The following is a 26765-nucleotide window of genomic DNA, read 5'->3' as shown; positions in this document are numbered from 1 at the left end:
GATGATCTGATGAATAGCTTTTAAAGGACTGGTCTGGCTGGTATGTGAATAAGTGACTGTAGGGGACAAGGTTAGAAATTAAGGGTTGGTTAGGGGACCATCCCAATAATCTGGGTAAAAAATTAGTAAGATTTGGACCCAGGTAGAAGCAGTTGAAGTGGTTAGTTGTCTTCTGGGTCTATTGGGTTGGCCAAAAGTTTCATTAAGGTTTTTCTGTAATATCTTACAGAATGCCTGGCCAACCCAATAGTTTAAAGGTGGTGCTAAAAGGACCTGCTGAAAGAGTGGTCATTAGGGAATGTTAGGAGAGGTGGAGTCCAGGAAAGCCCAAGGTTTGAGCATTGATCATTTATGGCAGAGCAGGTTGGGGCAGGGAAGGAAGAAAAGAAAATGCTACTTTTTGGCTTATGAGAATAGGAGTTTAATGAAAAGACAATAGGTTCAGATGATGAATCTATGCTTTATATTCTCAGTGAAATGTTCTGCTTACAAAAGGGTGTGGACACAGGAGCGGGTAAGATGGAGGACTTGAGTGAAAAGGAAAAAAATCTGGCATATCCTCTGCCATTACCCCTCATGTCCTGCTTGATTCCCTAGTGAAGGCTTGTCAGATTCCAGGTAATTAACCTCTGACAGCAGGAACATATAGTGGTGAGATCTGCACGAACACAGTGGACAGTCAGTGGCCACGGCTGCAAGTCAGGGTCCTGTGAGCAGCCGTGCAGGAAGCCCTGCGGTGACTGGCCGCAAAGGTCAGGCTGGACAGGAGCCCAGGGCAGATGGAAGAAGGTAAAGATGTTGGTGAGACAGGAGGGGGGAGCAGCTGGCTGTCTTCAAAGTGTGAAGGCCCAGGGTGTGGTCACGTCCTGCGTGTGACCACAGCTGGGACAGAACAGTGTCTGGTCAGACAGAAGGCGGCAGACAGGTCAGGGACCCCTGAGGTCAAGAGGTCTGACGACTCCTTGCCAGAAACCGTGAAATCACTGAGGAGGATGGTGATAAAAGAGAAAAGGCAGGTGGGGGCGAAGCTGTGGGAACTACACAGGGCAGTACAGAAACACACACACACACAGAAGGCGGTGGGGAAGAGTTAGCGCTTTTATCTGAGAGCTGAAAAGAAAAAAGTGTATTAGAAAAACAGAGCAACATGGAAACTCACATCCCCATGTGTAAAATAGAGAGCCAACGGGAATTTGCCGTGTGACTCAGGACACTCAAACAGGGTCTCTGTATCAACCTAGAGGGGTGGGGTGGAGAGGGAGATGGGAGCGAGGTTCAAAGGGAAGGGGATATATGTGTACCTGTGGCTGATTCATGTTGAGGTTTGCCAGAAAGCAGCAAAATTCTGTAAAGCAATTATCCTTCACTAAGAAAATAAATAAATTTTAAAAACAGGCTACAAATGAAGGAAAGTTCTGTTGCAAAGTTTTTGCAAACTTTGATATTGAAATTCTCATCTCCTAGCTTTGTGATGTGGCTTCTGTGTCATGGCTAGTTAATTCACAACTGACAAAGAAGACATGAAAGTGTGTCTTACAGGTGGTTTTAACACTAAATTCTCTATTTTTCAAATTCAGCAGAATTTATTTATAGAGACTTATTTTTAATTGTTAGTTTCATTATCCTTTAGGTCAGAGGTGTAACAATTTCCTTTTTAATATTCTTCTCATCACTGGAGACATTGAAACTTCTGCCTATTTTCTGAGAAGCCACAAATAGTAACAGAGAGTCACAGGTCTTGGCATTTGGATGCCTGTGATCTAAGTTGTACTTTTTGCTATCTATTAGCTTTGTATCTTAGAGCAAATATCTTGTGTGCTCCTGACTTTCATCATCTTCGAAATAATGAAGGTTATTATGTTTCCTTCTAGTAAAACTAAATTCTTGTAAACAACTTTGAATACTGCCACTTTTTAAAAATGAATTACTTTGTGACATTTCCAGTTTCTGGGTCACTGGTTTTCAAGGCTTTGATAACAATTTGAAATACATATATTAAGCACATATCAAATGTAACCTGATACATTAACACTTGATTAATTTAGGTGAAACTCGCACTTACATATGGAAAATCCCAGAAAGATCTGGAGCTGGAATAAATGATTCTCCTTGCATTCCATGGGTTTACTATTCAACTGTGGATCGGGTTAAGGTAAACTTTAAATCATTTCTGTTTTGTGCAGACTCCCAAAATAGACACACAATTGAAGGAAGATGAGGTTAGGGTTTTCCTGTGGTCCAGTTCTACGTTAAAAATCACAGGAAAGTAAGCTGCTCTGCAACTCATTTCAGCTTTTCTTCTTTATGGTTTAAGGTTACGGTTATAAATGTATCAACCTTATAACTGCTGATTAAGGATACCACAGGATTAAATATTAATATAGTATCTTATTTCCCTTTTGCTATGAAAATACATTAAACTCAAAGAACTGAGGTATATGATTTCAGAGGCCTATTATTACACGGTAATAAAAGCGCTGATGTCAACAGTCAATCACAGCACAGCTAAAGCTGCTGTTTGATTAAATATTTCAAAGCCAAAAGCCCTCAACAACTAAAAATCAGAACACGTACCAAGACTCTTTTGTAGAATTAAACCTCTAGTCCAAAGCTCTCTGCTGAGTTCCAGACCTGTCTATGTACTTGCCTACTGAACATCTGTCCCAGTGTGTTCAGAAGCTTGGCAGCTCTTCAACAGAACCTGAGGTCTTCCTCCAGCTCTTTCTTCCTGTATTCCCAGTCGTGATAAACAGCACAAGAAACAAGCCTAGTCATTTGTTCCAGCTAGAACCCTGGATATAGAATGTCTGATTCTTACCCTTGGCTCACCCGGGCAATTCGCTCACAACAGAGAGCTCTGTCCATTCCTTCTACCTGCACAGATCAGGTGCTGTTAATTTTCCTCAACTACCGCAGTGGCCTCCTGGCCTCCAGTCTCTTCCCGATCCAGGCCCTCCTTCACTCTACCACTAGGATCACTGGTTTAAAAAGTAAATAGACTGCCACTCCATGTTCAATTTTTTGATGGCTACTTAGGACCCACAGGACAAAATCTAAAATGCCAAACGTACAGCTCAAAGGCCATTTAAGAGAAAATCTGCCATTTCTGAAGCCCAGTCACACCAAACTTCTTATAGATTTAAGTCCACTACAATCTTCCCCATGCTCATGATCATTTTATGTACCTCCATTGCAGAAAGTGGGTCATTTCTGTTCATCTATTTTCCCTACTAGATTGAGTTCCTGATGGCAGGGGATTTGTTTCCTGTCTGGTTTTTAATGACTGGCATAGTGCCTAGGTTACGGAATAGGCAAACCAGCCCTGTTCATTTGGGGTTGTGTTCAACTGCTGCTCATTACCTGAGCCAATATTTGGCCTTTGCAATACATTTCTGTTACTTGCGCCATCACCCACACAACCTACCTATGACTCACCCTTGTTCCAATTTACTCCAAGTGGAAAGTTACTGACTTGACTGAACCACATTGGGCAAAGTCTGCTAGTTATATCAGTCTCTGACTTAAGTATTAGACCTACTACTTTAAGTAGTACTTACTTTAAGTGCTACTTAAAATCCTGAGGTCATGAGGGATAAGGTCCCAGTTCTCTGAAATCCCAACCTGTATCACAAAGACGACTAAGTTTTTGCTTGGTTTCAGGATCTCTTTAGTGGTTTAATTGGCCCACTGATTGTTTGCCGGAAGCACTACTTGAAAGTATTCAATCCCATAAAGAAACTGGAATTTTCCCTTCTGTTTCTTGTTTTTGATGAGAATGAATCTTGGTACCTAGATGACAACATCAAAACATACTCTGATCACCCTGAGAAAGTAGACAAAGCCAATGAGGAATTCATGGAAAGCAATAAAATGCATGGTATGGTACATTATTCTAAAACCCACTTTTTCGCTTTTCTTCTTTCAAATAAAATTACTTGGGAAACTATTCATTTATTTTACAATAAACCACTTCTGCCACGCTTGCATGTGAGGTAGAATTCTATTCAAAGCAAAAAGGGGGCTATATTCAAAATCATCAATCAGCTTCTCTCCCAATTCCAAAGTCTCATTCCTTCTTAAACTCAAAATTAAGAAGACTTTTGGTGCTAAGTGACTAGAAAAGCAGTGTGGTGTTATTGATCTTAAAGTACCCATTTCCCTTATCTGTAGTGAAATAAGTTCTATTACCTCAAAAAGATCCCATATATTAACCTCACGGGGCTTCCCAAGCGGCACTCGCGGTAAAGAACCCGCCCACCCATGTAGAAGAGGTACGAGACACGGGTTTGATCCCTGGGTTGGGAAGATCCCCTGGAGGAGGGCATGGCAACCCACTCCAGTGTTCCTGCCTGGAGAACCCCAGGGACAGAGGAGCCACAGGCTTGCAAAGCGTCAGGCACAACAGAAGCAACGTCACAGCACGTTCACCTCAAAAACCTCTTTTCTGTGCAACAGCTGTTGGTTTAAAATATCCTGGAAGGCAATAAAAACGTGTATGTTTTCCTCAGCTATTAATGGAAGAATGTTTGGGAACCTGCAAGGCCTCACAATGCATGTGGGAGATGAAGTCAACTGGTACCTGATGGGAATGGGCAATGAAGTGGATCTGCACTCGGTCCATTTCCACGGCCACAGCTTCCGGTACCAGGTATGGGCCAACCACAGCCGCTTCTCCTGCCGTGTCTGAAGAGGCTTTAGTGCAAGTGAAGGAAGTATTCCCTCAGACTTAAGAAAAGTGTGAGGTTTCAAGAGACAGCGAAATCATGTTCAAAGAGTGTGGCACACAGCTATTTCAGCTGGCGTGGCCAACCTCTGTTACACTCGGGTTCTCCCTTGGATTTGGTTTTTACCAGCTTTTCTAGAGTTCTGCTCACATATTTACGGGCAAGGTATTTGAATAGAATCATTAGCAGAGCAGGTAGGAGTGTTTACGTAACGATGGATTAGAAACAACAAGACCTTATTATAACCTTTGCCTGTTCTAAGTTCTGGATTGTAAATAGCCTGAAATGAACAAGATCAGCAGTTTGGTGTCAAACAATCGATTGGCTCCCAGGTCTCCATCCTACTCTGACTTCTCACCCAGTGCTGGTTTCAGCAGGAATATACGATCCTTTTGGAAATGCTTTTGTCTTACCTTTGAGTTCATGTAGAAAATTCAGAAGCTACCACAAAGCACATTACAGAGCCATTTTATTACCGCTTTTTGCTTTATTCCTTAGCAGACTTTCAACTCCATCCCTGTAGAAATCCCAAGTACTCTGTCAAGGCTCGACCTGAACTGCCCCCAGTCTTGGCTTCTCCACCGGCCTCCTTTCCTACTCCCCTCACGACCCACCAGTCTTAAAGCTTCACAGACAGTCAGCTCATCTAAGATAGGTTTAGCAAGAGGGATATTAAGACTGAAATGAGGTCATGGCTAAATTCCCTTGTGTAACTCCAGTGCTCTGATAAAAAGACAGGTCAGGTGTTCCTGACTGCTGAATTCACTTTTATCACATCTTTCCTTCACATCCATGTATTGGTCCATAGTGCCAAGGGTTTAGCAAAGATCACATATACTTTGTATTAGACACAGAAATATGCAGGGTCTCTTTCTTTTTTTAATGGATTTAGCCATTTTTCAAATATCCCTGAGATGGCCAATGAAAGACTATTTGCATGAACTCTCTTATATAGTAAACATTATATACAATATTGGTCATTTTTCTAATTAAGCACAGGGGCATTTATACTTCTGATGTATTTGACCTCTTCCCTGGGACATACCAAACCTTAGAAATGACTCCAAAGACACCTGGAATCTGGCTACTGCATTGCCATGTGACCGACCACATTCACGCCGGAATGGAGACTACTTACACCGTTCTACCAAAGGAAGGTGAGTATCCACTTAGTGATTCTAGAAGGCATGTATCATGAATATAATTAAGATGCACAATTTTGTCTATATACTTGCTCCCAAATGAAGCACTTGTGAATCTGCTGCCCTGATTTCTTTCCCTACCTCCGAGCAGGATTCTTTTTTTTTTTTACTGTTAAATGGTGTGGGACACTGCTTATCTTCTGATAGCTGGTCCTGATACAGCAACAAGAGTCTCTTGATTAATACAAACTGACACCAATTTGATGCAGTGTAATCCATGGTCCTAACACTGAAATGTGTAAGAGAGTAGCTGTGATTTAACAAAAGACACATTTAAAATTTAATGTCTTTTTAAATAGAAAATGTTCGCTTTTTTTCTAGGTAGTCCCTGGTTCAGGAAAAAATGTCCCCACCAGCCCCATATAACAAATATAATTTCAAATAGTCGATCAGGCAGAACAGAGTCTTTCTGTGCTTCTGTGGGGAGGGGAGGCATTACTGATTATTGTTTGACAATGACTGTCTTAGTCCATTCAGGCTAAGTTTTGTTGTAACAAAAACCGGTGAACAAAACTCAGTCCATTTTGTTGTAACAAAATACCAGACTGGGTAGCTTATATACTGTTGTTCAGTCGCCAGGGTGTCCGGCTCTGCAATCCCATGGACTGCAGCACGCTGAACCTCCCTGTCCCTCAGCATCTCCCAGAGTTTGCCCAAGTTCATGTTACAAAAATTTATTTTCACCGCTCTGGAGTCTGTTAACCTGAGATCAGGGTGTCAACACAGTTGTGTGAAGGTCCTTTTCTGGGTTAAAGATTCACTATATCTTCAAATGGCAGAAGGGACAAGCTAGCTCTCTAAGGGCATCTTTCATAAGGGCACTAATCCCATTCACCAGGGCTCTAGCCTCATGACCTAATCACTTCCCAAAGACTTAACCTAATACTATCACCTTGGCATTAGGCTTTCAACATATGAAGGGGTGAGGAGGGGGGATACACAAATATTTATTAGACCATAGCAATGATCCAGGAAAAAAATATATATATATATAAATTACCTGCTCTGCCCATCCCAGCAAGAACACTCCCTCCTATGTAAGCACACGCATACAATAAAATCACAGAAAAACAAATAGCCCTTTGATGGATAAACACTAAATACCAAAGAAATGTGTTACATAAAGAGTTAATTCCTGCTACCAACAAGGGATTAATGTACAAAATATATAAACAGTTCATACAGCTTAATATCAAAAAACCAAACAACCCAATCCAAAAAATGGGCAGAAGATCTAAATAGACATTTCTCCAAAAAAGATATACAGACAGCCAACAGGCACATGAAAAGGTGCTCAATATCACTAATTATTAGAGAAATGCAAAACAAAACTATAATGAGACATCACCTCATACCAGTCAGAATGGCCATCATCAAAAAATCCACAAATAATAAATGCCGGAGAGAGTGTGGATAGAAAGGAGCTATCCTACATTGGGAATGTAAATTGGTGCAGGTGCTGTGGAGAACAGTATGGGGGTTCCTTGAAAAACTAAAAACAGAGCTACCAGATGACCCTGCAATTCCACTCCTGAGCATACATCCATAGAAGACCAAGATCCAGAAAGTGTCATGCATCCCAGTGTTCACTGTAGCCCTGTTTACAAAAGCCAAGACATGGAAGCAACCTAAACGTCCACTGGCAGAGGAATGGATAAAGAAGATGTGTGGTATATACATATATAAACACACACACGGGAATATTACTCAGCCATAAAAAGGAAATAATCTCATTCAAAGCAACATGGATGGACCGAGAGATAATCATATTAAGTCAGAGAAAGACAAATATCATGATATCACTTAAGTGTGGAATATAAAAAAATGATACAAATGAACTTAAAAAACAGAAACAGACCCACAGACATAGAACACAAATTTATGGATACCAAAGGGGAAGTGAAGGGGCAGAAGATAAATTAGGAGTTTGGGATTAACGTATACACAATACTATATACAAAATATGTAAACAAGGACCTATTACATAGCAGAGGTCCTATACTGTATTTAATATAAAAACCTATAATGGAAAAGAATCTGAAAAAAATATATGTATATGTATATATATCTGAATCATTTAGCTGCTCACCTAAAATTAACACAACACTGTAAATTAAATACATTTCAGTTTTAAAAGTTGAGGTTAGAAAAAAGGAAAATTCCTGCTTTACGGTTGCAGGCTTTGGTGTTTCCTGAGTCTTCTGAGTTCAGAACTGTTGGAACTGGCAACGGCAAATCCAATGAGGGGAGCTGATGTAGAGAAAACAACTCCTTGCACTTCCCCCTCAAACTGGCATAAAAGGGAACACATAAATGAAAGGCAATATAGAAGTAAATATATTTCAAACACTAAAAATCACTGCAAGATTACTCACTGGTACAAATGAAGGTTTCCTTTCCTTTTCCTACACAAAGACTTCATAACATGAGAAAATTATCTCCATTAAAATCCTTTATTACAAAGTGTGGTACTTAGTCAGTCAACCACTGGATGTAATGCCAGTAACTGCTGAACAGGGCAAAGAGTCAGAGATGAGAAAGAAAACCTTTTTTTAGAAGGTTTAAAGAAAATTAGCAGAGTTTAAAGGAAATTAGCACACTTGGGAACCACATGAAAGGATGGCCCAGCTCAGGGATATAATCCAAGAGTGAAGGAATACCGAGGCAGGCATTCTGGAAATTCAAGTGTGCAAATGCCCGATAGGCAGAGAAAGCTGCTACAGGCTAAGTCTACACAACAGAGACAAGGAAAAGATTCTTCTTATAGGGTAAGTCCAGGAGGAGACAAGGGAGGTGACTGACTGCTTGGTTAAGAAAGGGGAAACTAATTTAAGAGTCCTGCTAAAAACTGTGGAACGAACAGCAAATGTGAAGGCAAAACACGGGTTGGAAAAAAAGATTAAAGAGAAATGTGGCTTTTCAAAGACTGAAAGAAGCAGTTACGAACAAAAAAGATAGTTTGAATTATTCACAGAAAAATGGGGAGCCACGTTTATCAGTCTAAATTACTTTTAAATGAAAGTCTGATAAAGCTTTGGCCAAGTCTACCTTGATTCTAAATCTTAGGATAATTTCAGCCTACCATGACACAGACAAGGGAGAAAATCAAGTTATAGTGAAAATTTTCAATAATATGCACAGGGAGACAGACAACTTCCTCCACAAAGAAAAAATATCACTGGAAAAGAACTGTGGATATCCTGTCATGCTTAATGTAATGCCTCATTTCCTCTACCCGAGGAAACATAATAAAGACCTCCTCTAATAAACACAAACAGTACTTTGTTTAAACTGACACGGCCACAACAGTCAGATAACCTCTTGAAGCTGTCTGAGGGGGAAAAGCTTGTTTAGCTTTAAGTTCCTGATACGCAGGGAGTGTATAGTCTGTACTTCTAGGAGATGCCCAAATCCAGTTCAGTGCTCTGCTTGGCAAATATCTAACCACATACTAACGCAATAAAAAGGAATTTTTAACTTTTTTGGACACCACGTCAGACTTACAGAAAAGTTGCAAGAGCAGTACAAAAAAATCCCTGTATATTTTTACCCCAGATTCCCCAAATGTTAACAGTTTGCCCAGCATCATCTATCTTCTCATCCTATCTCCCTAACCACAAAGACCACAGATACTATAAATACATATACTCCTATTTCCTGAAAACAAGACTGTTCTTATAAACACAGTATACCTACCAAAATCAGGACCCTTTTGGCATTTCATCAATGATTCAACTCCTGTTCCTCATAGAAAAAGAAACTCCAGCTCATGTGCTATGTTTGGCTGACATGTCTTCCTTGGTCTAGAGCAGTTCCGTGGTCTTGTCTTTTACCACTTTGACATTTTTAAAGAATACAGGGCAATCACTTTGTAGAATGTCCTTCAGTTTTGATTTGTCTAAGGTTTTTTCAGACTCCCCACGTGGCTCAGTGGTAAAGCATACACCCGCAATGCAGGAGATGCAGGTTCCATCCCTGGGTTGGGAAGATCCCCTAGAGAAGGAAATGGCAACTCACTGCAGTATTTCTGCCTGGAGAATCCCATGGACAGAGGAGCTTGGCAGGTTACAGTCCATGGGGTCGCAGAGGGTCAGGCAAGACTCATCGACTAAATGACATTTCCTCATGATCAGATTCAGGTTATTCATTGTGTTTTTCTCAGCACACACATCAAGAGACACAAGATGCTGATTTGCTCACTTACTGGTTGTGTTCATTTTGAGCATTTGATTAAGGACATGTCTGCCAGGTGTCTCTACTATAATGTGACTATTTTCCCCTTTATAATTAATAAGGTTCTTATGGGAAGGAAAGTTAATTTTTCTTTAAATAAAGCAGTACCAGAATGAGAGGTGGAGAAGGCAATGGCACCCCACTGCAGTATTCTTGCCTGGAAAATCCCATGGACGGAGGAGCCTGGTGGGCTGCAGTCCATGGGGTCACTAGGAGTCAGACACGACTGAGCGACTTCACTTTCACTTTTCACTTTCATGCATTGGAGAAGGAAAGGGCAGCCCACTCCAGTGTTCTTGCCTGGAGAATCCCAGGGACGGGGGAGCCTGGTGGGCTGCTGTCCATGGGGTCGCACAGAGTCGGACACGACTGAAGTGACTTAGCAGCAGCAGCAGCAGCAGAATGAGAGGTGTGTTTTAAACACATAAAGAACAGAAAAACATAAATGAATCAAGAATAATTAAACAATATAACCTTTAAAAATCAGAATACGTTTAAAGCACCACGTGCTAATCTTTTTAACTGAATGATATACGCTATTTTTAATAATGGTCTTAAAATTTCTTTTTCTATAGAGATCAAGTCTGGATGAAAGAAATAAATTGGTGATAAGTGGAAAAAAAAAGAAAAAACAATGATTTGTAACAATATATGTGAAAGTGTTGAATAGAAGGCTTACTTTGGAATGGCTATAAGCATTTTAAAAAAAGACTGAAAATACACATGTTGTACATTTCTGCAGAAAACTATCACAGTTTCATATGTAAAGGTCAACAGACTGTATTTTGACATGACTGACTCGAATACATCTGGTAATATAACTGATTAATATAAGTGATTCATATCACCACCATTAGGTAGGGCTTTAAAAAATGTATTACAAAAAAAATCTATGACTAGATGTCCTGGACAGTCCTTAAAGAATCATTATTAAAGATTCAATGATTTCAATAAAAATAAATAAGATTCAATGAAATGTTTCCAAAATTTGGCTTCTCATCAATCCTTCTAATGTACTGTTGACGTCATTCCTAATGAACCAGTGGACAAAGGGGCACAGATGTAGAGGAAGTAAAATAAAAAATCAAACAAGACAAAATAAAAATAAAATCTCAAAACAGGGAGACCAACCTTGAACTTCTAATCTACAGAACTGTAAGATAATTATGTGTTGTTTTAAGCCGCTAAGCTTGTGATGATTTGTTATAACAGCCATAAAAAATCAATAGGATACTCTTCTACAATGTGCCAATTATTGCGTGTCGTGCATGCTAAGTTGCTTTCGTTGTGTCCAACTCTTTGCGACCTGTGGACCGCAGCCCATCAGGCTGCTCCATCTATGGGTTTTCCCAGGCAAGAATACTGGAGTGGATGGCCATTTCCATCTCCAGGGGATCTTCTCGACCCAGGGATCGAACTGGCGCCTCTTATGTCTCTTGCATTGGCAAGCGGGTTCTTTACCACTGGTGCCATCTGGGAAGCTATTGTGTATCAGTTACACCTAAATAAAGCTGTTAAAGGTGTTTCCCTGGTGGCTCAGAAGCTAAAGAATATGCCTGCAAGGTACAAGAGTTGGGTTCGATCCCTGGGTCAGGAAGATCCCCTGGAGAAGGGAATGGCTACCCACTCCATTCTTGACTGGAGAATTCCATGGCCAGAGGAACCTGGCAGGTTACAATCCATGGAGTCGCAAAAGTTGGACACAAATGAACAACTAACACTTTAGCAGCTGTTAAAAATTTTTTTTTTTTTAGTTAAAAATGTTTTTAAATAAAATTTAAAATATCTTAAAAATAAAATATTTATTTAAACATTTAAAAATAAAATGTTCCCTATCTGAGTTTTGTGAACCCTTGAAGTCAAGAGGATGTTAATCTGGAAGTGGAAAAAGACAAGAGTTGAAATAATCTATAACTAAATTCTGGTAAAAACAAACACTGCCATCAGGAGAAAAATTTTTATAATATGGTTGTGGAATCACCAAGTGAGTAGCATTTTTGCCCCGTCTTAACTAAAGTCAAGCACACAATCAGTGAGCTGAACTTGGACTCAAAATTGTTTAATCAGAGGCTAAAAAAAGAAGACACAGGTCCTTATATTTCTTTATTTTTCACATACACTCTAGCTAAAACAAGAGTACACATCAACAAAAAATGGAAACAAAACTTTGACTGAAAGACATGCATTCAACAAATTACGTAAGCAGCCAGACAAGAAGAAAGTCAGCTTTGTAAACTTTTATTCCACTTGATTCAGAGACTCAGCATGAGCTTTGAAAGTAACAAGAAAATAAAGTTTGATATCTTTTACTGTGGGAAAACATTAAAATCTTTCTCAAGGAAAATTATTGTTTTTAAAAGGGACACAGTAGAAGAATCTGGAAAAAATCAGGAAGGCTGAATTCTGGACTATTGGAATGACATTCTTTTGAACACACTCACAAACTGTTCTGTGTTCCTGGGATGAAAACGACTGTCATGGCCCAAACAACAGTAAACTGATGCTTCTTGGTATAAAAGTCAGCCTCTGGACCTTTAAAAATAGATGCCTTCTCTGAGGGAATTCCAATGTCTTGCAGCTTTTTTACATTCTGGACAATTAAATGGACTCAGGTCATAAATTATGAAATCAGTAATAACACTGAGGTGAGCAGCCTGAAAGCATTTGCAGTGTATGTACATATTCAGTATAAAAACCCTTTACATATACAGTTTATCTGGCATTCAGCTTTTCAAGATTCGGTGTCGTGTGCCATCGTGGTACATTGCAAATGATACTTTCAGGTCAATGATTTCTTTCGGCTGCAGTAAAGAAGATATGGCAAGAAAAATGCCGCAGTGCCATCTTCTGGGAGGACGTTTAAGAAATCCCTTAGTTCTAGTTCCACGGCAACAACTGACAGTGTTTCTGTTTGTAAGAAAGAATATCTGAGTTAGAGCTGAGACTCTGCCTTTCACCCAATTCTCTTATCACTCAACCAATGAGAAGCTAATTCAGGTGACAAAATGTTATAACTATGATAAGAGAGAGGAAAAAAACTAGTCTTTTAAATCTAAAAATGCTTTACAGTTCTAACAATTGATTCTCTCTAGAATCATTTGTAGGAAAATACAATCAACTGAACACTATTTTTAATGTTAAGACTAGCAGCTCCTTTGTAGACTGTCTGCGTGGCGCTAGTGGTAAAGAACCTATCTGCCAATGCAGGAGACCCAAGGGACACGGGTTCGATCCCTGGGTGGGGAAGATCCGCTGGAGTAGGAAATGGCAACCCACCACAGTACTCTTGCCTGGGAAATCCCATGGACAGAGGAGCCTGGTGGGCTACAGTCCATGGGGTCACAAAGAGTCAGACACGACTGAGTGTGCATGTGCGCGCGCGCGCGCGCACACACACACACACACACACACACAGGGCATTACCTGTTAGATCAAAGAGAGTGAAAGTCAAGCCGCTCAGTCGTGTCCAGCTGTTTGTGATCCCCGGGACTGTAGCCTACCCGGCTCCTCCCTCCATGGGATTTTCCAGGCAAGAGTACTGGAGTGGGTTGTACTTCCATTTCCTTCTCCAGGGGATTGTCCCCACCCAGGGATCGAACCCAGGTCTCCCGCATTGCCGGTAGGCGCTTTACCATCTGAGCCACGTGTTAGATGCCATTTTCCTAAATCCGTTCCTCTCTATTGTGATTTTCATGTTAATAAGCATAAATCTGTTTTCAAGACCATTTACTTTTTTTCTCAAACTGCAAAATGTGTTCTAGTGAATATTAAATATTAAGGAAATTAGTAAACATTTTTATAAAGGTAACTAATTTTAGGACTTATTGCTTCTTGACACACGCGGCCCTCTGCTGGGAAGGAAAGGGAATGACATTTAAGAACAATGTCTAAACCTTCTGCAGTGCCATTCTCTGCTTGCTTCTTACACGCCTGCCACTTATCCTATTTGCAGAGTAACTGAAATAAAAAAATTCCTGCTCAGGTATGTGTGTGTCCAACCAAAGCCAGCTGTCCAATATACACAATCTAAATCACCCCTTACACACGGGAATGACATACTCTTGTTGCTAAAAGTTAGTGAACGGTATGACAGGAACATATCCCTGGCTCTGGAATCAAGACAGACTTGGGTAGGGATCACTCTTCGACTGACGCTCTGGGTGACTTTGAGAAAGTCAAACTCCTGAGTCTCAGATTCCTCATCTATCATGTAGTGGTACCACCTACCAGCTTCCAGAGTCCTTGGAGGATTATTTAAAAGACAATGATGCAATCTGACATACGGACATAAAACGGAATCTATTAATAAACAATAACTACTAACACCAACTTGCAAAACTCATGAAAATTATCAACACGTTCCTATTAAACTCGTTTATTTGGTCTAAATGTGGAACCTGTAGGAATAACCTAGATACAAAAAAACTGATTTGGGAACCGCTGTAATTATAGAGCCAACAAAAATCTTGCCACTGTCCCATTCTCCTCTTCTGCCAATTAGTGAGGGGCTTACACAGGTTACAAGGACAAGGTCAATATAAGAAATCCGGAGAGTACTTTGAATCCTCCAGTGTGTCTAGCAAATATGTGCTGAATGTTGAAAATGGTTATCTCTGGCTAGTAGACTTTAAAATGGCTTTTTAGACTTCATAGTTTACTACAGTGCTAGAACTTTTACTAAGAAGCACAGTTCACTGACTCAAAAATAGTAATAAGTGTTTCCTTGAAACAAATTAAGCCAACCACTCAGCCCAGTTTTAGTGCAACGGTTCTCAACAACTACAGTGTTGCCCCACCCCCACCCCCAGGGACATCTGGTAACGGCTGGAGACATGTCTATTTTACCTGGGCAAGTGTTATGGGTATTTAGTGGGTAGAGGCCAGGGATGCTGGTAACATCCTAAAATGCACAGGAGACACCTACACACAAATTATCTGGTCCCAGATGTCAGTACTGACAAAGCTGAGAAATGCTGCATTAGAAAGTAAGAAATCCAAGCTCCTAAGTACACTGGTGGTGGGTTATTATATTAAACTTTATATATCTATATTATTATATTTATATTAAATATTATATTAACAATGGCATATTATTAATATATAAATCCCTGATCTCCATCTCAGCCTTACCATCTTGCAATTTTTGCCTAGCATTTTATTCCACAGTCAGTCCTGAACTCCTCATGAGTCCCAGGCACTTGAAAAACTGGCTTGCTTCAGGCTTACTCAGTAGGTAGGAGGCTTGGAACTCACCTCCAATTCTAACTCCAAGCCTGGTCTCTTCTGGATATACCACTGGTGCCAACATAAAGACAACCCCCACCCCCACCCCCCATAAAAATGGACTTGGTGTCTTCCCTTCAAATCAGTAACTAGTTATAGACTCCTCCTATGGAGAAGCACGTTGCTGGCAAGTAAAGTGTAACATAAAAGATGTTAAAACACGATGCCAGCTCTGAAGGTATTATAATCTGATAAAAGTAAATCGCACACAGCACTTAGTTCTGTGAGCCACACACACACGATATGCACATGTGTGTGAACACACACATATATTTAAGATACAGAAAAGTGGACACGTGGAGGAATGATTATGGGTAAGTTACAGGTAGAGAGTCTGTGAATGTGGATCAGAAAAGGAAGAAGAAAAGTCTTGCCTAAGATAATGACACTACTGGGGTGTGAGGATGTGAGGTATCTGCTCCAGAAAGAGATCCACCGACAAGAATAATCAGCTGAAAATTATGGGATAAACTTGATGCAGACGGGACTGGGCGATCAAACACCAGACACTGCTGCCTTCTGAAAATGAGAATATCACCCAGAGAGATGGGTAGGACAGGTGGTATGAGCATTCCTCCTTGTCTTCCCAGTCACAGACACACACCTTTACTTAAATGCGGGTCTCCAGAAAAATACACCATCCAGTGGCCACTAGCTTTGCCTAACACTTTGAAAGTCAGGGACCTCAGCTGGAAAATACAATTCCCACACTGTCAACTTCTAATATTTTAAGCACATTGGTATCAATAGAACCATACCTTTGTCATCAAGCCAACCATTAACAAGTGATATTAACACACAAGAGAAGAGAAACAAAACCATATAGCTATCAATATTTATAAATGACTGTAAATTATAAAAATTCAAACAGTAACTACCTTTGCTATAAAATACTGTGTAATTTAGAGATACTAAGCTTCTAAATCTTTGAGAAACTTATTATTCCTCAGTACTTGCTTATAATTATGACTAATAATAATAAATAATCTTAATTTCCTACATGAAGTAAATTAAGCACCCAGACCATTAATACAAAATACAAAATACAAAAATACAAGTCCTTGTCTTAATGGCTATTCCAATTTTTAAAATACTGAGGCTGTGAGTTTCTCTATGATAATCTGTTAAGTGTTTGAAAAAATTAACTTAGAGGAATCAGCTCTAGAGCTAAAAGAGATAAATGAATATCAAATGTGGTGAGAGGGAGTGTATGAATGTTAAAGGTAAGCTCTCCAGGTGATTCTCAGACCCTCAAGCTCAGACCCTCTTCACCATACTTGAGAATCACATGAAATACACAAGAAAGCAAGGTTTCAGCAAATTATGGAAATGAAGACTCTCAAATTTATAATCAAGCAAAAAAGATTATTTTACCTTTTAGTGATGATAAGTAAAGTTGATATTTCTCTCCACCACATTTTATTCTCTGACAAAGTTCAGGCAGCAGTTTTTTCCACCACAAAGTCTATCTTGGGAAAAAATGAGTACTTTTTAAGTTTGATGCATTTTACACTTAGATTTCCAACAAGAAGAAAAAGATTGTGCAAGGAAGGACAGGGCAAAAATACATCAATTTGGTTAAGGCAAAGACTTTGTTCAAACAGTCTTCTGCTTAAACTATAAGTCAGATTTTTACCGTGAAAATCTTAACAATATGTACACTGTACATACATGTATACACTGTACATATATATGTACACCACTGTTTTCAAGAAGAAACATAGACGTGCCTTGTTTTCATCTCTTAGGTAGCAAGAAAGAAGGAAGGAACAAAAGAAAGTTTTAAAATCAAAAACTCTTCTAATCTCTAAAGACCAGATAACCCACAAAGGATTTTCTCATCATTCATTATGTTTCCAAAATCTTCAGATAATAGCGGACTTCTCCGAACAAGAGATTTTTAGTGAAGATAACATACAATACACGTTAACAGCCTCTGATGGTACTCAAAACATGTAACATATTAAACATACGTGCTCTTTTGAGCCACACAGTCCTGTGAGGTTGGACTGGCATCATCTGTCCCCATTTTGCAGACATCATGTGACTATGACAGACAAAGACTGGAAAGCACAGCCCGAGAAGCGTACCCGGTTCTCCTCCTTCAGCTCGTGGCTGGCGTAGGGGATGACCGCCTCCGGGCACCGCTGCAGCAGGCTGTCTATGCACTGCTCGTAGGCCCGCAGACGCGTGTGGCACAGCACGTGGACGCTGAGGCCTGCGGCGGTCTCCTCCGAGAGCGGCTCCAAGAAGGGCATGACGGAAGCTATGTCAAATGAAGGACCACATATGAGAGACTATGAACAGAAAAGTGAGATGTTACGGGATGAGGCACCCAAAACACTGAAGCACAACATACCAGAACACAAGTTTTTACAAAGACTAAATCTCACTTGTCAAAAAAAGAAAAAAAAAAAAAAATGTAATTTTAGAGCACATGCCTGCTTGCTTTGAGTGGACTGCATACTTAAACGAATGGGAAAGCTTTAAGACTCTGTCCCAAGGGCATAATCAACATGGGGTCAACATTTACGCCCAAGATGCTCAACTCAAGAACATCCATAATACTGAAAACCCAGAAGAAATCTAACATTCATCAAGAAGTGATGAGTAAATAAATCACGGTACATTCAAATGATGGAAAATTTTGTAGCTATCAAAATTGTTTCCAAAAGGCAGTTAAGGACAAAATGCTGCTCATGATCAAATCAGTTAAAAAAAAATCAATACAAAATTATATTCAAAGCATGATCAATTTTGTAAAATCTACATAGGTACATGCCTTTGGAAGAACATCGAAATTTGAAATAGAAACCAGTTCACTGCATAAAAGGGCAAAGCCCACTTTTGCTTTTTTTTTTCACACTTTTCCAAGGTTTCTATAATATGCATGCACTATACATAAACCAAAAATAAAATCTAACATTTAAGAAAACTAAACAAGCCAAGAACTAATAATTTGTATCAACACTATTTGCTGCAAGCTAAATGACTTAGAGCAGTTGTTATTTCAGTATTCAGAACGTGACCAACATTTCACTTCTAAGCATTTAAACTGCTAATATTAATACTACTTTTGATTATAACACCAAAAGAAGCTCTGCTTCCCCTTTCTTCTGGATAAAAATGAAACGGTCATATCCTGATTTTCTTCTTCTTTGATCCTTTTTACCACAGCGTCTTCTCAGACTCACAGGACAATGTGGAACATGAACTACCTATTTACAGTCGGCATCATGATTTTACTCCACACGTCTACGGAAGAATGGCTAGGAGAGTGAGGTTGGTCTGTTCCCTTCCTGCAATATCCACTTTCATCTGAATAATTTTCTGACAGGAACACAGCAAATATGAAATAAGATGATTAAAGTGAGATGAGTCAAAGCCTGGTACAAAATGGGTTACCCAGGAACTTTTAGATAGTTGAATCCATATCATCAAGAGGTTTAAAAATAAGAAACACCAGACACGGAATTCCCTGGAGGTCTAGTGGTGTGTCCACTGCAGGGGGCACAGGTTCAATTCCTGGGGGGGGAATTAAGATTCTGCAACTGCAAGATGTGGCCAAAAATCAAAAAACCACCAGACAACCAGACATGCATCACTGGATGAAAAATGGCCCATGGGTTACTGCTCCTCTTTAAAATACTCAGTGTCTGCTTCTCACCAGTGTGTTCCTTTTTTCCCCCCCAATATTGGAAATGGACTCTCCACCCTCAACACAGGCGCTATTTATTCCCTTTTCTGATCTCCTTGGGACTGGAATTCACAGAATTCTCTACATAATCACACCCGTGGCTCTAAGAGGGGGTAATGGCAAAAAGGTGGGGGGGGGGGGGGGGGGGACCAGGACAATTCTGGTAAAAGGCAGGCATTATTAGCTACTGTGTTCTAAATATAGCAGTGCTTTTTTTTTTTTGACACATAGATGATTTACAGATTGTTTTTATATTAATTTTTGCACAAATATACTACTACAATGTTTTCTGAGGACAAGAGACAGAGACATATTAAATCTTGTGTGGTGGTGGTGAGCTGGTGGGTAGACGGAAGTCATGTAATTTTGAAAAAGCTCTCCAGGTGATTCTGAACCTCCTCATTCTGAGGTAAAAAGAGATGAGATCTTTTTGTTTCTTGATAGTTCTTTTTTTTCTAAATGACAACATTGATTGATTGACCCCAGATAATTTAAAAAAGAGTTAGAGTTAGGAAAAGGATTTAGAAAAATTTAGGCTAACTGAACCTTCTATCCCGTATCAATAAAGACTCCCTTTTAAATTAAAATGGATTCTAAAGGTCAATGAATTATACTTTTTCAAGCAGAGATTTTTAAGTATGCTTTGAAGCTTTATAGAAGATACTTAATAGCACATATTATGGCTTTAAATATATAATTAACACATATATTCTAGGAGGGCAAGGTTGTGCCTGCCTCATTCAATGCTATACATCAATCACATTTATAGTTTATGATCAAGGAATTATTTGTGGAATGAACCCATCTGAGATTTAGCCCTCAGCAGCCTCTGTATCATAAGGGTACTAGAGGTAAGAATCTGCCAGAATCTCCTTTGGCAATTTTTTTTTAAAAATGTAAGTAATTCTCTATCTGGAGACATCATAGGCTGTCTAGAGGCTAAGACTAAGCAATATGGTCTCCAGAGTTTCCCTTCCTTACTTCCACTCCCAATTTGACATTTTGGTTTCTAAAAGCTTGTAACTACATTTACATCAAGTTCCCAGCATAAATCAGGGGTTGCAAAAAGCCTAACGAGGTCAAACCAGATGACAAAAATGTACAGAGGCAGCTGGGCATAAGGAAAACAGATGCCAGATACTCCGCCTCTGGACCAGGCAGACGGGAGAGGAGCGTGGCAGACAGGACCGCGTGAGCCCTGCGTAGGGGAATCCACTGGGGGGCCCACCCCCAGGTCTCAGGCAGAGAGGGCCCAGGGTTACAGCGGAACCAAAGTTCTGTTGAGTTTTTCAAAGAGAAACTTGAAACTCAAAACTTCTTCATTTGAAAGGTCAACTTTCACGTGTTAGCAGTTACTCTGGGCAGACCAAACACAACAGATATGAGCATCATATTCAGCCCTCAGGCCACCGACTCCATCAAACAAAACCACATTCCCAAGCAGCCCAGCCCCGCCCACCAAGTCAAATTCGCACTTCATTTCTCACTTTCAGTCAAAACACTGTCGAGGTCAGAATTCTTGCAGGATGGGCTACATTCTCTTGATCATATTTCTTACTTTAAAAAAAAAATCTGGGGCACATGTGTGCCCCTGGCTGATCCGTGTTGATGTGGGGCAGGGACCACCACAGGACTGTGAAGTGACTGTCCTCCAATTAAAATAAAAATAAATAAATAAAATCTGGGACTTCCTTGGTGGTCCAGTGGCTAAGCTCCAAGCTCCCGGTGCAGGGGTCCGAGTCTGACCTCTGGTTAGGGAACTAGATCCCACATGCCCCAAGGAAGACTGAAGATGCCACGTGCTGCAACTAAGACCCACGTAGCCCAATATATAAATTAATATATATAAATACCTGGGGAAAAAAAAAATCCTTTAAGGAACCAGATAAGCTGGCCATTTTAACCTATTTCCTATAAGACAGATAGGAGCACTTGGCTTGGGCTAGAGGCCTAAACTGTATGTGAAAGTGAAAGTGAAGTCGCTCAATCGGGTCCGACCCTTTGCAACCCCGTGGACTGTGGCCCACCAGGCTCCTCCGCCCATGGGATTCTCCAGGCAAGAATACTGGAGTGGCTTGCCATTTCCTTCTCCAGGGGATCTCCAGACCCAGGGATCGAACTCAGGTCTCCCGCATTACCTCTGAGCCACCAGGGAGTGAACGTTAAAATTTTAAAAATTAATTAATTAATTAATTAAATTAAAAAAAAAAAAGTGGATCACAGTGAAAACACCACGAAGCATTTGCCGTACTTTCACTTCACAAAGCATTCTCAAACACATTCTGAAAACGAGGCGAGACTGTCACAGGACTCGGTGACGCTCACTCGCCCCCCACCTGCCCGTCAGCAGTTTCAGACGGAAATGGCAGGAATTCCCTGCAGAGCTGCCGAGGAGGCCTCATATAGATCCTGTCGCCCAAATTACACACTCTCAGTTAACAGGACAACCGGGAGCTTACCAAATTTAAGTCCTATACTATAATATACAAATTCATAAGAAAAAGAGGCATCTTTATTTACCTGTAATTTTGAAAGGTCTTCCATATAATTTTTGTCGGCTGAGGATTCGGATGAGATTAAGACATTAACCCATGGATTGATTAAGCCATAATGACTACAGGTGTTTATCTAAAATGTAAAAGAAATTTATTGTAAACCAAGTACAATACAACAGATTTTCTTCATCCAGCCCATAAAAAGCAAGCAGTCTCCAACTTTCTGCTGTGTCCCAAAATTAGTTATACATTTTCTTGGGAATGGGAAGAAAGTCTCAGAATGTATTCCCCTGGAAAATGTTTCAGCCTTGCTGCTTCTTACTGAAGAAATCTTTACCAAGTATTTCCTAATATTTTAACTTTCAAAAGGGTGAAAAGAGGCAGTTTCTAACAAAAAGGGTAATACTTCTTTTAAGCTAATTACATTAAAAAAAAGTTAATAAGGGACTGCCATGGTGGTCCAGTGGTTAAGACTCTGTGCTTCCACTGCAGGGGGCACGGGTTCAATCCATGATCAGGCAAGTTCTGCATGCCATGCAGTGTGGCCAAAAAAAAAAGAAGTTAACAGTAACATTGAAAATGATTTTTATTTCTACAACTTTCCTTGGGAGGCAAAACCTCTTCCATAAGTTCTGAAGAGGATTCCCATGAAGACTCCCTTATTCAAGAAAATCCACATCAGCCTTGCATCCGTAAGGGGTGAGGGGGCTCCCTGGGGCGAGGAGAACAGGGAGCCTAAGAGCAGAGCTGTCAGAGCAGCCCAGGCTGCCCAAGAGCTCCAGACTGTGCAGCCGACAGGAAGCGGAAGTCCGGGGAGGAAGTCTCCCCCACAGGCCTTCTGCAGTTCCTCCCCCAGCAGCGAGGTCTGCAGGGGTCTCCTCTCTCAGGGTCTGCTTCATGACCGTCACCTAAGGGGGCGCAGATGGGTTTGGGGGAAAGCCCTATTCTCCACACTTTGGCCACTGAGGTGCCACTACAAGGAAGTAATAAAGGAGTAGTAGGAGGCGCGCTTTAGCATACAGAATTTCAAATGCGGATGTCACTCACAGGCAAGTTATAGGTGTGTTTTTAACTCCTGCTTAAAGAAAGAACCTGGTAGGACTTCCCTGGTGGTACGGTGGGTAAGGATCAGCCTGCCAATGCAGCGGACATGGGTTCGATCCCTGGTCCAGGAAGATTCCACATATCATGGAGCAACTAAGTCCATGCCCCACAACGACTGAGCCTGTGCTCCAGAGCACGTGCTCCACAACAAGAGATGCCACTGCGGTGAGAATCCCGTGCTGCAACAAGAAAGCAGCCCCTGCTTCCCGCAGTCAGAGCAAATACGCACGCAGCAATGAAGATCCAGTGCGACCAAAAATAAAATTAAATAAATAATAAAATTTAAAAGTCTGGTAACACTACGTTTGATGTTATACTGCTAAAAATAAGTGTCATTGTCATAATGTATGATGTACATAAAGTTTGGTTCACTGTACTATTCCATTATCTTACCAGGTCCTCTGATGTTCTCAATGGTGTGGTGTCAGGAGGCTGCCTCTTCGATAATCTCCAGATGTACTGTGATGTGAGCTTGAAAAAAAGTTCCTGAAGCACCACATCTGGGAGACAGGCTACCAGCTGAGCTTCCCAAAAGTCCACTAAGAGCTGAGGGATCGTGTCTCCGTCTTTACCACAAAGCACCTTGAGAACAGTGAAACAAGCCCCTACAGCTCAGATAAATATAGTACTGATCAAGTTACAGCTGGTCTGAACAGCACTCCATCATGTGGGCCACGTGTTCACCAATTTATCCCACTAACATTAGTGCCACGGAAAAAGCTAATGTAAACATTTCAACATACTCCAGCTTGCATATTTTTCAAGAAACATTTTTTTAACCTGTACTTTTTTAAGTGGTTATGTGTAAGTCTGATATTTCAATAAACAAATGAAAACTTGCTTCTCTTATTCTACTCCTCACTTCCCACCAACTTCATCAGGCCATCCAAAATGACAAACCTTAAAGAAGGCATCTGCTTCTTCAATTCCAATTTTGTTGTTCTTCTGTAAGGCCAGGACTGAAGCCACAAGCAATCCAGGCTGAGTCTCCTTCAAATGAACCGCAAACTCTGTTGGAACAACCTGTCCTTTCCTCTGCTGAATCAACAGCCGAGGTTCCAGAATGAAGCCACATACCAACTTCATCTTCAGATTAAAAAAACAAAATTTAAGAACAGAATATATATTGCATTCACCTTGGAAATACATGGTACTGCATTCAAGAATCATTGATAAGCCACTAACAATTTACTGTAATCTCAATTTTTAATTACAAAGACAATTAGAAGGACATGATTAATAACTGTCTTCCTAGAAGTTATTATTGCATAGTTAAGCATCAAAGTGTCATATATTATAGACAGCTTTAAATTTAGGTCTATCTAGGATTCTTCAAAGTTATGAAAATTCATCTTCCTAGAATTCTACTCTTCAAAGTTAGAGGACGTCTCAGTGTTGACTTGATCTCCTCGCCATGACAAAATGTGCCCTTTGAACAGCAATAAAGAACGCCTGCTCTTCTTAGTTACACCTGAGAAATAAGTACTCAACTAACGTCACTTCTTCATTTCTTCCTCGACTGATTAACTTCTTTGGCTCATGTCCCTCCGTGGCCACTCTTCCAGGGGGAAGCCACCTTTTCTTTGATACACCATTCAAATGCCCAGTCTTTCGCAGTCATTTGTGATCTTCCCAAGGGCAGGCTATTTGTGCAACTGCCGGACGCCTAAGGCTCAAGGTTAACATCCCACTTGCTGTACTTGAATATACATCACTGTTCTGTTTTTAGGGACACACCCCACACCTCCTCAAGCCAGGTCACACTGTCAGCTTAGGGCAGAGCCTATATGCTCTTCAGTACCAAGCACTGTGCTCTGCATGTATCTGACACTAGGTTGAAAAGTCTTTGGATAACCCTAGCTACCATTTATCATTTATTATTCGTTTTCATTTCCAAATCCAAAGCCCAAGCACTCCCACTTTGGGTCACTTCCTTTTAATATAATAGTAAGTCTATTTTCCTTTACCACTAAGGAAAAACGAGCTACACAGAAGCCAGAAAAAACCTAAACCCCTCGGGACCACCGGGTCCTACTGGCTACTAACACTAGGTACGGCGCCATACCTCTGAACGGCTTTTCATTTCATTCCTGTGCGTGTCAAGATCTCCCATTTTCAAAGCCATTGCTGCCTTGGCCAATGTCACTAAAACTGATGAAAATCCAGAAGTATCCAGCTTCCTTAAATATCTGAGGGCAGTTGAAGGATCAATATTCTTCATAGAAGGACTACAGAGAATATGCGGCAGTTGCTTCGGCTCAGCCACATAAAACATCTGAACTACTTTTGCTGACAATTCCTTTGGTTGAACGAGAAATAAAAGGTCAGTCAGCCAATAGAAATCAACAAAATCAGCAAAAAAAAGAAATTTAAAAAAAGGATAAAAAAGCAAGATACAACATTCCAATTAATATAAAATATACTATGTTTTGATTTAAAAAGAGAGTTGATGATGATACCCTGGGAGATCTGGGGTGACCTAAAGTCATCTCTTTGTACCAAGTTGTGGCCAGTATTTCTAATACTAACAGGTGCTCAGAAGGAGAAAACAAATACTGGATTAAATTCCACTCAAAAGTCTGTTATAAAAAATTACTACTTAGTATAAAATATATTTAATATACAAAATATACTTACTATTTATAGGAGAAAATTTCATTTCTCTTAAAACCTTAAAACATTTGGAATCACAATACCCAACTCTGCATATTTGCATTCAACTATTTAAAAGTACATGAAGAGGAGGACTTCCCTGGTGGTACAGCAGACAAGAATCCACCTGCCAACTCAGGGGACACAGGTTCAATCCCCGGTCTGGGAAGACCCCACATGCTGAGGAGCAACTAAAAGCCCGTGCACTACAACTCCTGAAGCCTGTGCTCCGGAGCCCAAGAGCTGCAACTACTGAAGCCCAGGCACCCAAGAGAAGTCACCACCACGAGAAGCCACGTACCACCGCAAAGCGCAGCCTCCACGCAGCGCAACGAGAGAAAGCCTCAACAGGAACGAAGACCCAGACCAACCGAAAGGTAAAGAAATACATGAGGGGCTAAAATAATCCTTAGAGATGTCTGAAGGTCGCTGGGCCAGGATTTTATAAAACAGCCTCAGACACCTGGAGAGAGGGGCAACGAGGGTCTGAAAAGGGCCGCGGATGAGAAGGCAGGCACGGCCCAGGCTCTGTCTCCCCTCCAGAGACGTGCCACCGTCACACCGCGCAGGTCACTCGGCCACAGTGGACCACGTCTGCCTGTCTATGCGACCAGGAAGCATGAGAAGGTGATTCTAAGTTCTTTTTCCAGCTGTAATCCTATGAGTATTATTAATGAAGAAAAGTGCACCCTAGTTACCTTTTTTTAGAAAAAAAAAAAAAGACTATACTACAAATTAAAAGACTTCATTTTTTAAACAGAAGTGCATAAACAGCTAAAGTGAGAAGTTAAAAAATATTAGATTGAACTAAGCAGGAAGCTGTATTCACTTCACTTAATTCTTCATCCAGGTTTTCACAGAGTGAATGATTAATGTAGAAGATTAATCCCCGCTCGTATTTCTGTGGTCCATCCTCTACTGCCCAGTCCACCCGGGCCAAAACTTCCGCCATAGACAAACCAGACATCTTATAGTATGGCAAGGCAAGGTGGGAATGCTGGGTTTCAAGCCTAAAGGGAAGGAAGTGGGGGGAAAAAAAACCCTCAGATTTGTCAGTTTTAAGTTTGGATGTCTAACACATTTGATAATAAACCAGATCATGCTTTCCAGAAGACACAAATACTTTTCTGTGGCCAGTAGGAGCTGGAACAAATTCCTAAGTTTTGCTCTGCAAAGTCATTCTAATTAATGTAGCTTCTTTTTGCTTGCTCATAATAAAATGAGAGGAACAAGTGAATTTTAATATTCATAATGCAGCTCTACAATAATGGTGTTTATAAGCAGGAAAGTCTTAGTTGCTCAGTCATGTCCAACTCTGTGCGACATCATGGACTGCGGCCCACCAGGCTCCTCTGTCCAAAAAATTCTCCAGGTA

At 40.6% G+C, this 26765-nt stretch overlaps 2 protein-coding genes across 7 annotated transcripts in view; one reads left to right on the top strand and one right to left on the bottom strand.

Annotated features, from left to right (window-relative positions):
* CP (ceruloplasmin) overlaps positions 1–11882 on the top strand; it is a 45305-nt gene extending 33423 nt beyond the window's left edge. The window contains exons 15-19 of the mRNA XM_061168078.1: positions 2046–2152; positions 3661–3877; positions 4509–4648; positions 5719–5881; positions 10735–11882. Coding sequence (XP_061024061.1) covers positions 2046–2152; positions 3661–3877; positions 4509–4648; positions 5719–5881; positions 10735–10751 — 644 coding nt within the window. The 3' untranslated portion in view covers positions 10752–11882. The remainder of the gene's footprint in view (positions 1–2045; positions 2153–3660; positions 3878–4508; positions 4649–5718; positions 5882–10734) is intronic.
* A 367-nt stretch (positions 11883–12249) lies between these two features.
* The window catches only part of HPS3 (HPS3 biogenesis of lysosomal organelles complex 2 subunit 1), a 40062-nt gene continuing 25546 nt past the window's right edge, over positions 12250–26765 (bottom strand). For 2 of the 6 annotated variants that reach the window (XM_061168079.1, XM_061168082.1), the window contains exons 10-17: positions 26220–26400; positions 24804–25037; positions 23639–23824; positions 23132–23320; positions 21660–21767; positions 17533–17739; positions 16817–16907; positions 12250–13066 (exon numbers count right to left, since the gene is read on the bottom strand). In XM_061168079.1, coding sequence (XP_061024062.1) covers positions 12939–13066; positions 16817–16907; positions 17533–17739; positions 21660–21767; positions 23132–23320; positions 23639–23824; positions 24804–25037; positions 26220–26400 — 1324 coding nt within the window. In that variant the 3' untranslated portion in view covers positions 12250–12938. Of the gene's footprint in view, positions 13067–16816; positions 16912–17532; positions 17740–21659; positions 21768–23131; positions 23321–23638; positions 23825–24803; positions 25038–26219; positions 26401–26765 lie in introns of those variants that run through there. The other 4 variants (XM_061168080.1, XR_009697082.1, XR_009697084.1 and 1 more) reach the window with 4 other exon arrangements.

This window comes from Dama dama, chromosome 19, assembly GCF_033118175.1.
Source record: "Dama dama isolate Ldn47 chromosome 19, ASM3311817v1, whole genome shotgun sequence".
NCBI lineage: Eukaryota > Metazoa > Chordata > Mammalia > Artiodactyla > Cervidae > Dama > Dama dama.
The sequence above is the reverse complement of the archived record's forward strand: the minus strand, read 5'-3'. Positions and strand labels throughout refer to the sequence as shown.